The sequence below is a fragment of the Bicyclus anynana genome, chromosome 11, assembly GCF_947172395.1.
Source record: "Bicyclus anynana chromosome 11, ilBicAnyn1.1, whole genome shotgun sequence".
Classification (NCBI taxonomy): Eukaryota; Metazoa; Arthropoda; class Insecta; order Lepidoptera; family Nymphalidae; genus Bicyclus; species Bicyclus anynana.
This window is the reverse complement of record NC_069093.1, coordinates 2,490,919-2,504,008: the sequence shown is the minus strand read 5'-3', so window position 1 is coordinate 2,504,008 and position 13,090 is coordinate 2,490,919. Positions and strand designations below refer to the sequence as shown.

General features: G+C 39.2%; 1 protein-coding gene across 1 annotated transcript in view; it reads left to right on the top strand.

Moving 5' to 3' along the window:
• Positions 1-13,090, top strand: part of LOC112049522 (poly(A)-specific ribonuclease PARN) — a 62,555-nt gene that overhangs the window by 373 nt on the left and 49,092 nt on the right. Inside the window, exons 2-11 of the mRNA XM_024087452.2 lie at positions 62-412; positions 1,755-1,884; positions 3,793-3,948; positions 6,911-7,043; positions 7,644-7,765; positions 8,136-8,254; positions 9,014-9,259; positions 10,198-10,284; positions 11,139-11,287; positions 12,429-12,481. Coding sequence (XP_023943220.2) covers positions 62-412; positions 1,755-1,884; positions 3,793-3,948; positions 6,911-7,043; positions 7,644-7,765; positions 8,136-8,254; positions 9,014-9,259; positions 10,198-10,284; positions 11,139-11,287; positions 12,429-12,481 — 1,546 coding nt within the window. The remainder of the gene's footprint in view (positions 1-61; positions 413-1,754; positions 1,885-3,792; positions 3,949-6,910; positions 7,044-7,643; positions 7,766-8,135; positions 8,255-9,013; positions 9,260-10,197; positions 10,285-11,138; positions 11,288-12,428; positions 12,482-13,090) is intronic.

Below are 13,090 nucleotides of genomic sequence, written 5' to 3'. Positions count from 1 at the left end.
TACAAAGCACGCATCGTATTGAGCGATCGTATTCATGAAATGTGTTTTGTACTTTTTCTAGATTTTAAAGAGGCATTGCCTCTAATCGGTGCGTCTATAGAAAAGGCTGACTTTTTAGTGATGGACGCGGAGTTTACCGGCTTACTAAATGGACGCGACGTGACAATATTCGATTCCCCTCAGGATTACTACACTACACTGTTGAATGGCGCCACAGATTTCTTGTTAATACAGTACGGATTGTGCGCCTTTTGCTGGAACGACGACACGAAGCAGTATACGAACGAGTCGTACAATTTCTATTTGTTCCCGCGCGGCCGGCCGGGCCCTGAGAAAATGTTTTTATGCCAGAGTTCCAGCTTAGACTTCTTGGCTGCACAGGGATTTGATTTTAATAAATTAATTAAAGAAGGTAAGTTTTCTGAAATAATATTGTTCTATATTCTTAGAATGATAATAATTTGGTCTTTTATAGGTATGACGTGACTTTATGATATGGTTATTCCGTATTAAAATAATATTTGCCATATAAATAATACCATTATAATGATCTCTCTAATAGGAAAGACTGTGGAAGGACACCAAACTTATGGTATCTCCCACATGTCTAGTCACCTTTATTGGAGTGGAGGAAAGTTAGTGAGGCTTAAATTTTGTTGATTCTGTGAATAGCTAGTTCTGATTAATACCCTATAGACAGACTTAGATTAATACCCTATAGACCAGCAACAACTAACAATTTTTCACTCCAAATGTAAGCCACTTCTGTAACTATGTGAGTGTAAGAGCTAAGCTAATTACCCTTGCCAATACACACGCAAGCATACTTATCATAGCATAGCAATGCATCAAGGGCTACTATTTCGGGCACATAAAATGGCTTTCAAATCCTGCTACTATCTATGTGTTATAAATCTTTGGATACAGGTAATTTGGACTAGATTTAGAAGTCCTACTAGCATTAAAGAGCACATAAAGGTCCTGTGCTTGATTTTTTATTCAATTGGTTTTATATTACTGCTAGCGCCCCAGCTTTGCACAGCTGTTATGTAGATACTAATATGGGGCAGTGTGGAGTGATTATTATTAATATTATGATTAGTCTATACTACTGGCACTACAAATATCATTATGGCACACACTGACCTTGCCAACCTGAGCCAACAGGGACAAAACATATGGCCCGTCACTCACTGTGCCTCCGCTTTTAAATCTGTGATATATTTTATGTACTATAATATGTATGAACCGATAATAGCTATAAAACTTCCTCTTGATTCACTATCTATTGTTGGAAACTGCATTAAAATCTGCTGAATGGTTTAAAAGATCTAAATGATCTAAGACAGCAGAAGTGACTTCATTTTATACTACTTTATAATGATAGTAAAGATAAACAAAGATAGAAGAATTAGTACACAAACTTGAGACCTATACCTCCTCCATAGATTACATTACTAGTATATTGTATGTGTGTATCCAAGTTGATATTGTCAGAGATTAAATTCTTATTCTTTCTTCTGGGCCGTTTCCACACTTGGCCATGTGATTGGCCGTTGTACATGGGTCCCTCGGTGTAGGTTCCCGCTGGATTCACTACATCCTGCCGGGCTCGCTCCAACAGCCCAAAGATCATGAAAATAAGTCCATTCTTCGAGTTATACAATGGGGCTTAGTTTTAAAATACATAGATTTAGTATTTTAGATTTAACAAAACTTATCAAACAACTGACATAGGACATGATAAATTTTAGGTATATCTTATATGACGGAGCCTACAGAAACTAGGCTAAGAGAAAACTTGACAGATCGACAAAGCAGAACCAATGACAAAGAATCTATTACAATCCCTGAGGAGAACAGAAGTTACATTGAAGGCATATGGTAAGGAACATTTCACTTTCAATATACAGATGAAAAATTTAGATTTATAATTATTCATACAGAAGTAACAATGCTTGATTTTATTCAAACTGCTAGAAAAGTTGAAAGGTTAGTATTTTTAACATAAAATACCAATTTATTTTGCTATTCTATGCAAAGTTGACAAAATCTAGCTACACAACTGTTTAGATTGTGTGTCACTGTCGAAAGCATCCAATCACAAGCTTATCTGAATATTCTTGACTCCAGTAATTAATCATTAAAGACCTGTACACAAATTGGCTATGAAACAAGCTATGCTAATGTTTCTCTGCATGGTTCAATGAGAAAGTCACAGAGCTGAGTGGGGCACATAGTTTACAGACCAACCCCCACCAGGTGGACTGAAAACATCAAGACCAGTTGTCATGCATGCCTCTCAGGATTGTAGTGTTTGGAAGTCCCTACAAAAGGCCTATACAGTGCAGTGGACTTCTGTTGGCTGATGATAAGTCTAAACTCTGAAGCAGACAATCTTAAGTCATTATCAACCCATATTCGGATCACTACTGAGCTTGAGTTTCCCCTCAAAACAAGGTTAGGCCAATAGTCCCAATAATAATCTCAAGTACCCAACTGTTACGAACAGAATGACCAATGCAATTGATGATATCTTAGAATGTTTGCCACTGCAGTTGTAGTGCTGCATAAGCAATACAAGACATGCACATCACACCTAATTTTTTATCTTCACAAAAATAAACTTTAAAACAAACATTATATTCATGTCATGACTAATTTTGCTGCTATGCATACGACCTATGTGGGTACATAATAGCAGTGTATTGCTGACAGTGTGAGTCGTTTCGCCGAAGGGCCACAGCTACCTACTAGAAATCTGAAACCGTTATCACCTTGACCTAAGTTTTGTTTAGACTCTCAGCGTGAGAACTAGTTGCAACAGTTGTTCAGTAAAATAAATGCAACTAAACTTATATTATGAACGATCTTGGTCATATTTCACATTCACGACTTAAAAATGACACTTCCCACAATTATCGTCGACTTTGCCCTCTTTAATCGGCCTCTGTCGTAAAATCCGTTCTTAGTGGACACCAACTACAAGCTTCTTTAAGTTTTCGAAATTTCACGATGAATGAATTTTTCGCATTTATTTAATAAGATTTCAATCAATTTACACTAAATCTTGCCAAATAACAAATCATTAGTCGTAAATCACTTATCTATTAGCAAAAACTGCATCAAAATCTTTTTTGAGTATATCGCGAACAGAGAGACAGGTTTATGATTTTGTTGTAATCTATACTAGTATTATAACGCGCTAATCTCAGAAATTACTGGTCAGATTTGAAAAATTATTTCAGTGTTAGATAGCCCATTTATCGAGGAAAGCTATAGGCTATATATTATTCCCGTATTCCTAAGGAAACGGAAACCACGCGGGTGAAACCGCGCGGCGTCAGCTATGCTATATACCCCAAATGGGATCAGTAGTTCTTGAGATTAGCGCGTTCAATCAAACAAACAAACAAACAAACTGTTTAGCTTTATAATATTAGTATAGATATCTCTAGAGGCAATAGGATCTGCTTTCATCTTCACACAAGAATTAAGTAGTTATTTTATGTAATGCTATTTTTGTCAGAAATTTTTTTGGTACATAAGTACATAGCTTGATTGATTTCCCCTACATACTAAATTTTATGAAAATTGTTGCAAGTTGTTTTCTGATGATTTTAAAAGAGCAAATGTTGGTCTTTCTGTTTATTCTCAGCAGATCCTGCTGTCCTTAACTAAATGTACAGTTTCACAATAGTTAAACTGACTAATCTTGATGTTTCCAAAGTGCTTGTAAACTATCGAAGCCAGCACGAAACAAACTTTGAAGTTTCTAATTTTCTTTTACAGTAAAAAAGTTCGTGAATTTTTAAATGATGACAAATCAGAAGAGATGGAGATCGACCGCTGCAACGCTTTCATCAGGCGGTTGCTGTTCCAAGAGTTGGGCGCGCGGTTCAAGAACGAGGCATTTGTAGAGTCTAAGGTCTTAGAGAATAAGAACAGGTAAACCATGAATTTTATTTCATTATGTATCTACTAGCTGACGGCTGCGACTTTGTCCGCGTGAAACTCGATGTAAACTTTCAACTACCCCTATCCTACCCCTAGCCTACCCCTACCCCTACCTTACTCCTACCTACCCCTACCCTAATTTTCTAGTTGATTTTTTACACCTTGTGTCCAAAAAATTCAAATATCTTACAGAACCCTATTTTTTTTGCCAAAATAAAATTTAGCCTATGTTACTTGTGAATAATGTAGCTTTCGAATGGTGAAAGAATTTTTAAAATCGGTCCAGTAGTTTTTGAGCCTATTCATTATAATCAAACAAACAAACAAACACAAACATACAAACAAAGTTTTCCTCTTTATAATATTAGTATAGATAAGTTAAGTTTTAATTAGTACTAACGGACGCCCGCGACTTCGTTCGCGTAATAGTCGATGTAAACAACTACCCCTACCCTACCCGTACCCCTACCATACACATTAAGGCTCCACACACGACAGAAGCTTAAAAAATGGACAAACTTCTCCCGTTTTCCCAACATTTCCCTTCACTGCTCTGCTCCTATTGATCGTAGCGTTATGAAAAGTATACTATAACCTGCCCAGCAGTATAAAGAATAGTTATACTAAGTTTCGTTAAAATCCGTCGAATAGTTTTTGTTTCTATATCGAACATACAGACAGACAAAAATTTTACCGATTGCATTGTTGGCATCAGTATCGATCACTAATCACCCCCTGATAGTTATTTTGGAAATATATTTTATGTACAGAATTGACCTCTCTACAGATTTATTATAAGTATAATGTAAACCTGATGATATCTAAATGATAGAAAAAACAAGGTAAAGTTTGACAATTGAATTCAAAAGCACATGGTAAAGTCTTTATATGATTCTACTAATGTTATCAAAATCTATGCCTATACACTTTTGATAACAAACCCACACATTTATGGCACAAATTAAAAGGATATTTATCATAATTTTGCTCCTTTCCTGTTCTATAATTTAAGAGAAAGCTAAGAAGCTGATATACACACATTTTTTATTTGTCACATTTGACCTTAGAAACTCTGAGCACCAGCATTATGGCATATGATAAATCAAACTGTATAAGACAATGTTTATTTTGCTTTATTTTAACTAGCCGATGCCCCGCGGTTTCACTCGCTCCCGTTCCGGTGAGAATACGTGGATAAAATATAGCCTATGACACTGTTTAGTTAGTGATGTATGGTTGAATAAAGATATCATCATCTTCATCTTTCTCAACCCATATTCGGCTCACTGCTGAGCTCCAGTCTCCTCTCAGAATGCAGAAGAGGGCCAAATAGTCCACCACGCTGACCCAATGTGGATTGGCAGACTTCACACACGCAGAGAATTAAGAAATTTCTGAGGTATGCAGGTTTCCTCACGATGTTTTTTCCTTCACTGTTTGAGACACGTGATATCTAATTTCTTAAAATGCTCACAACTGAAAAGTTGGAGGTGCATGCCCGGTCTGGATTCGAACCTACACCCTCCGGAATCTGAGGCAGAGGTCATCCAGTGGGCTATCACGGCCCTTATTACATAACATGGATATGTACCTATATAGCACACATATTTATTTATATAATACATATCATTTGATAATGAATGTTGAACTAAACAACTTGTGCTAACTTGTAGCCTATCTGACGTAGATGGTATATCTGTTGTCCTTTCAGGTATGTAGACTAAATTTTGTAATGTGTCATTATATAGCTTGGCAAGTTCGTTGGTAACACTCCCATGATATGCGGGCGTCGGGAGGGGAAGGACTGAAGATATAAAGTCATGCGCGTGGGCCATCGGGAATGTTACGAACGAATTTATATAATTATATTAACGACCCACTGAACTGCTAGCCCTCCCTCCTTTATACGAGAGGAGATATAGAGCTTAAACCCATTACGCAGCTCCAATAGGGTTTGCAGGATTAAAGTTTCTGTTTTATATTGTATTGACTCCCGCGACTTCGTCCGCCCTAAGACCCCTTTAGCCCTTACAGTAGTATCGCTGTAAAAATGGAGTAACTTCTCTGTTTTCCCAACATTTCACTGCTGTGCTCCTATTGATCGTAGCGTGATGAAAAGTATACTATAACCTGCCCAGCAATTTGAGGAATAATTTTACCAAGTTTCGTTAATATCCATCGAGTAGTTTTTGTTTCTATAACGAACATACAGACAGACAGACAAAAGTTTTACTGCTTGCATTTTTGGCATCAGTGTCGATCACTTAATCACCCCCTGATAGTTATTTTGGAAATATATTTCATGTACTGAATTGATCTCTACAGATTTACTATAAGTAGGTATAGATAGGCTTCACTTGAATACAGTTATCCCTGATGCAAAGCAATGATGAGGTCTAAGATGAACAAGATTGCCTAGAAAATGCCTATTTACTCTTGCCTTGAAGGTGCTCAAGTTGTTGCTCAGGAAACGTAGAAGTCGGAAGGGCATTCCACATCTTAGCAGTTCTTATTAGAAACGTTGATGCAAAACATGAAAACTGGATGTCGACACAAAAAAGGATGCCATTTTTCAAAATGTCTGCTGTACTGTGGTAGAATGGGGACGGAGGAACTAGATTGTAAAGTTCTTGTGATAATGTTTTATTTAAATTAACATCCACTCAGATGTTAATGACAGTGACTAGCCCCTGTAGCCAAGTGGAACGTCGATTCTCTTTCTACGATCGCAAACGCTTCGAAAAGTAGAAAAATGTATGGGAATGACATTTGCTATCGACCGGTCACGTGATCTATCATTTCTATGGGATGTAAGAGAGAGCGATATTTCCGATTCAGTCGCTATTGGTCACTGTCTTTTCTCTTTACGATTTATGTCGTGGCGGTATACCTTTACTGTTCTATCTATTTAAGGTGATGTGCTGCAGTTACATTATATTTTTTATACCAACAGGGTGTTAAAAGTGACTAAATTAAAATCAGTCAGTGAGGTCAAAGATCTGGACACACAGAAGAAAGAAAAAGAGTGGGAGGAGTTTGAAGAGGCAGTTGGCTTTTCAAAGGTTGCTAGGATGATCAGTCAATCGGTAAGTCAATTAGTTTTTTTTTTAACTTTTGAAAAAGTACTAAACTTTTTAAAGAATAAATGCATTATTTTTAAATATGACCAATATTCCCTTCCAATTAGTCGGAAAAATTGTGTTTGGAGTGGGTATGACAATAGGCATGAGTCCGACCCCCTAATGGGGCCTCAGCGGCGTCAACAGGGGGTTTTGGGCGAGCGTAGAAGCATCGCATGATGGGCCCGTAGGCAGAAGCAGAAGATGTGGGCGGAACGACTCTAAAAGCGTCTCTGAGACTCGGACCTCGGCTTAGAGGGCCATTCTGGAAGGGTTTTGGCCTGAGTGGCGGGCGGCGCCCCCGAGATCGTGGGTTAAAAACCTCGTCATCGTCAAGACCGGCGATGAAATGAAAGGACGACCCTGCACAAGAAAACATAGTGTTCGTTGACCCCCAACAGGTAGACTGGGATAATCAAGCGAGTCGCAGGAATTCCTGAATGCAGGCAGCAAAAGTCCCTGAAGGCCTGTCCTGCAGTGGACGTCCATCGGCTGACATGATGATGATGACCCACCATGTGGGTAGTCCACAAACACTACAGTACTTAAGCCAAGGTTATTTTTCAGGGAAAGTTAGTGATCGGCCACAACATGTTGCTGGATGTGATGCACACGCTCAACCACTTCTTCCAGCCGCTGCCGCCCGACTACGCCTCCTTCAAGGAGTTTGCGCACTGCATGTTCCCCAGGTCTGTCTTAATAAAATATAAATTATCAAGGTTGAGGTTGTTTTAGTTAAGGTTTACCCGACTATCACCAGTTCGGAAGGCAGGTTCTGCTGAGATGAGCTGGCGAGAAAAGCAACAGTTTAAAAAAATCATACAGCGTTATAATTTACAATTGTTAATTGTTTGTACATTACAATTTCTTAGTTTTACTTCCAGTGAAGCTGATCCAATGACATCCAAGCACATTTATCATTAACAAACCCATCAGTTCTGTAGTAACCTCGACTAAGTATCTAAATGTCCTTAACACATTGCTTAAACTTATGCATTGTAGGTTCTTTGGGATCTAGAACAGTACACCCAAAAGATGACAATATCATCTTTGTTCCAGGTTATTAGACACCAAGTACATGTCGAGTCTACCGCCATTCAAAGATAAAGTGAACTCAAGTGTGCTGAATCACTTGCTCATCACACTATCGGAAGCACCATTCTCGCTGCCTGAAGCTGGTAAGTTTGTATTAAAGATAAAATATAATAGATAATAATGTTTGTGTGAAAGATGTGACTCTTTTTATGAAAAAAAGGTTGATTGTTTTTTATAGGATTCTAACTTGACAACTTCATTGCGTAGTACAGCAAGCAACCAATAAACAAAAAAGAAACTTTAGCCGCTCATAAAAAGATCACAGATAGTCACTTTGTACACCCAGGCTGGTTTTTAACTCTATCTTGGGGGCGCCCAGACCACTCAGGTCAAAACAGCCTTTCAAAATGACCCTCTAAGCTTAAGTATGAATCTCAGAGGAGATACCTTTCTACCTTCCGGCCCCTTCAGGCGACGTTTCAGCGATCGCCTAAACCCCCCGGTGACGCCGCTGAGGTGCCATTAAGGAGCCTAAAGCACTTACGCAATCAGACAAAAAAAGAGACTTAAATTTTGTTTATCTCAATTGATGATACAGAGTCCAAAGATTTTCTACTATTAGATAAGTAACAACATCGCCGCAAAAAGTGCTAATTTAGCTACTCCTCTGAGCGCACACATGCACAATTTTGTGTTTACTTACATTATATATTTATGTATATATAGTTTTTACACTTCTTGAACACATGGCTCGACATTGTAGAAAATATTTAGGTATTATATTTTGTTTAAATGACTTTCTTTGTTTACAATGTCACTAAATTAAATTAAGACAATTAGCCACTTTTGTCCGCCTCAGTTTCCACGCGCTAGATATATCCCTAATAAAAAATCTTTGACAGAGTCTGAGAGCGGGCGCGGCTACACGCGCTCAGACGAGAAGGCGCACGAGGCGGGCTACGACGCGTACGTGACGGGGCTGTGCTTCCTGAGCATGCACGCGCACCTGGCGAGCATGCGCGGCGAGCGGCGCGCGCGCGTCGCTGGCTCCGCCGACTCCGTGCTGCTCAAGCCCTTCGTCAACAAGCTGTTCCTGGCCAAGACGGCGCACCAGGACTCGCCTTACATCAACCTCACGGGCGCTGACCGTGAGTCGTGCACTCCTCGCTTTACAAGCAGGAATTACTTCCTCGTCATCATCATCACATCAGCTGATGGACGTCCATTGGAGTCTGGACACGGCCTCTTTTAAGGTTCAAACACGACCATTTTATGATTGCACCAGAGTAGCTTTATGCGAGGATTTACTTAATAAAATCGTTTTTTACGGTGCGGGTGGCAAACCGGCATGGCAAATGCCGGTGTCGAAAAAATGGGTTGACATCAGAAGCGGACTTAAAGAGCAAAACAACCATTATTATTGAATGGGAACCTATCAGGTATATCACAATTCCCACTAACAATGTTACCAATAAACCTTCTAGTGGCAGAGAATGACCTTGAGTGAAGTCACGGACTTGTGACCGTTGTATGTAGGGTTAAAGATATCTTTTAAAACTCGTTAACACTCCGCTTTTCCACTCAAGTCATTCTCGCCACATATCCCAAAATAATCCATGAAGGATTATTATACATCCAAAGATATGGACGGATTGAACGCCACGACAAAAATGTGTCAGTCGCCTGTATCGTCCTTCGTACTATCTCGGCCCGATTGAAGTCTTTTCTCTTGTCTTTCGACTCGTTGTGCTGGTAACTTGGGTTCTTCTGCAGATCTCCTCATCTGTAATATGATCGATGGATGACCCTGATCCTTCTTAGTCATCGACCACATCTGACGTATGTATCTGAGATTCAGAGACGGTGGCTACGCGTAAGCTTCGTCTAATTACGTGTTTTTTTTTACTGACTCTACAGGTCTAAGGGTGCTTGAAGGTAGAAAGTAAGGTACTATTACAAAGTTGGCGTGCTATGGACAGTGCATCTTGGCCATTATCGTTACTTGACACCGCAGGCGGTTGGAGAAATGGTTTTTTCTTTACACTTACAGTCATCACTTTCACTTTAAAAGGCTCTTATATTCCAGCGACGCCGTCCAGAGACCACGTGTTCCACCTGACGTTTCCCAAAGAGTGGCAAAGGAACGACATCAACCAGTTGTTTAGCGCATACGGTTAGTTATTACTTTTTTCTATCCATCCTAATATAAATATGAAAGTAAGTTTTTCTGTCAGTATAACTTTCATGGGTATACCGCTGAACTGGTTTTGTTGATTTTTGTTATAGACAGACCAAAATATAATAATCTATACTAATATTCTGAAGAGGTAAAGTTTGTGGTATTGTAGAGGGTAATTAGAGAATCTCCTTTGATTTTGACAATTATTTTACCACAACATTGCCACGTTATTTGTGTGTATGTAATAGGCTATATTTTATCCTTGTATCCTCACTTGAACGGGAACTCGTATATAATAATTTGAACGTCGGCTAGTATATAATAATTTGGACATTAATGCAGAACAGGCTCCTTGCATGGCGTAATGATGTGTAGATACGTGGTTTTGAACGCATGATCAGATGCAGGAAAATTTTGTAGATTATGTAGATAGAAATTGACGGCCTCCGTGGCGCAGTGGTATGCGCGGTGGATTTACAAAACAGAGGTCCTGGGTTCGATCCCCGGCTGGGCAGATTGAGATTTTCTTAATTTGTCCAGGTCTGGCTGGTGGGAGGTTTCGGCCGTGGCTAGTTACCACCCTACCGGCAAAGACGTACCGCCAAGCGATTTAGCGTTCCGGTACGATGCCGTGTAGAAACCAAAAGGGGTGTGGATTTTCATCCTCCTCCTAACAAGTTAGTCCGCTTCCATCTTAGACTGCATCATCACTTACCATCAGGTGAGATTGTAGTCAAGGGCTAACTTGTAAAGAATAAAAAAATAAAAACGCTATTTTAAATGCAGTGTGTGATGACGGAGAATTTTGTAAATACGCGCATATTTTAACAAAGAAACATTTTATGCAGGTCAAATAACAGTGCAGTTCCTGGACGACACGTCGGCGCTGGTGGCGCTGTCGCGGAAGGACCTCGCCAAGACTGTCGTGCGCGCCTTCGCCAGCAACAGTCGGATATCCTTGGTGCCGTACCTCAGGTACAAGGCGCTCTCCAACAAGGTGATTATTGTTAAATCTAATAATTGTGACATACTTGTTATGATTTATGATGATTTTATTGAATACAAGTAATTTGTTTTTACCAGTGGTTAGCTATGTGGCCGTATTGAATGAGGTTCTGGGCCGAGCTGTGGAATACAGATCTTTCTTTTCTTCTAAGAAGTTTTCAGTAACAATTCTTAGCCCGGACTGTTGATTTTGGTGGTGTTACACCCCTGTTTCTCAAAAGCATGTTAAAAGTGCCCGCATACCTATAGTTGTAAGTTGGCCGACTAAATTGCGTACTCTTACTATTTAGTTGGACAACTTTTTAACTGTACATAATTGAAGGGAATCGGGATTCTGTTGGACTATACCTATTAGTTTACTCTGCGATTTAGTCGTTCAACTTGCCATCGTATTTCTGCGGGAGCTCTAAGCCTTTGGTCCTGGTCATTATCATTAACAACTGATAGTGATTGTAAAAGAGTGTAACATTATCAGCCTAAGCAACAAGGTCTAAGCTCTCCTATATGAGACGGAAAACTGGCCCCTGTAGTGATTACTTAAAATAGGCTGATAATGATGAATTTGTTTATTTCAATTGGGTTTAGGTAGGTTAAGTAATTTTGAAGCATAGACTGACTACTATAAATGCAAATGGGACCATTCATCATTATCAACCCATATTCGGCTCACTGCTGAGCTCGAGTCTCCTCTCTGAATGAGAGGGGTTAGGCCAATAGTCCACCACGCTGGCCCAATGCGGATTGGCAGACTTCACACACGCAGAAAATTAAGAAAATTTTCTGGTATGCAGATTTCCTCACGATGTTTTCCTTCACCGTTTGAGACACGTGATATTTAATTTCTTAAAATGCACACAACTGAAAAGTTGGAGGTGCATGCCCCGGACCGGATTCAAACCCACACCCTCCGGAATCGGAGGAAGAGATCATATCCACTAGGCTATCACGGGGTTAGCTCTCCTATATAAGACGGAAAACTGGGCTGATAATGATGAATTTATTTATTTCAATTAGGTTTAGGTAGGTTAGGTAATTTTGCATAGACAGAGTACTATAAATGTCAATGGGGTTACATTATTATTTGTGTTTTAGACATTATTATTAGATTTTGCTGAGTGTTTGTTTGTCCGCAGTCCGCGAGCCAGCTGGAGCGACGCGAGGAAGCGTCGGAAAAGTTCGCCAAATTGTGCGTACTGCTCGTTACTGTCATGTTGTCCGTTTTTATGCATCAGCTGTACATGCTGTACAATCCAGACGATACAGACACAGTCACAGCCGCTCCTGTGTAAACGCTTATGTAAAACGCACACCTTCAATTAACGCCTTTCATTAATTTTAATTTAATTAAGTTTCAGTTTTTTTTTAAAGTATATTTTCCAAAAATGACTATTTTTTATAATTTTTGTCATACTGTCATCGCTTTTAAGGTGAGGGTAACTCGAATACCGGTCAAACCATTGAGAACGTAAGAGTATTTTATCTATATCCAATATTTGCATTTTCATTAGAAGGAAAGCATTTGAAAAATTATGCAAAAATACCATTCTCTACTTTGAATGTTGTGAGGAAATAACTTTCGCTAGCTCTCTGTGTAGTTACATAATACATAGACCTCAAACATTATTTGGTATGTATGTGTATGAAAGTATACACACACATACCAAATAAGGTTTAAGGTTTTGCAGATACGTCCTTTTTGGTGTACTTTGAAATAGTTCAAAGTTCACCAAAAAGGGCGTAAGTACAAGTCCAGACAAAACTATTATTGTAAGAAACGCTCAGACCAATTATTGTA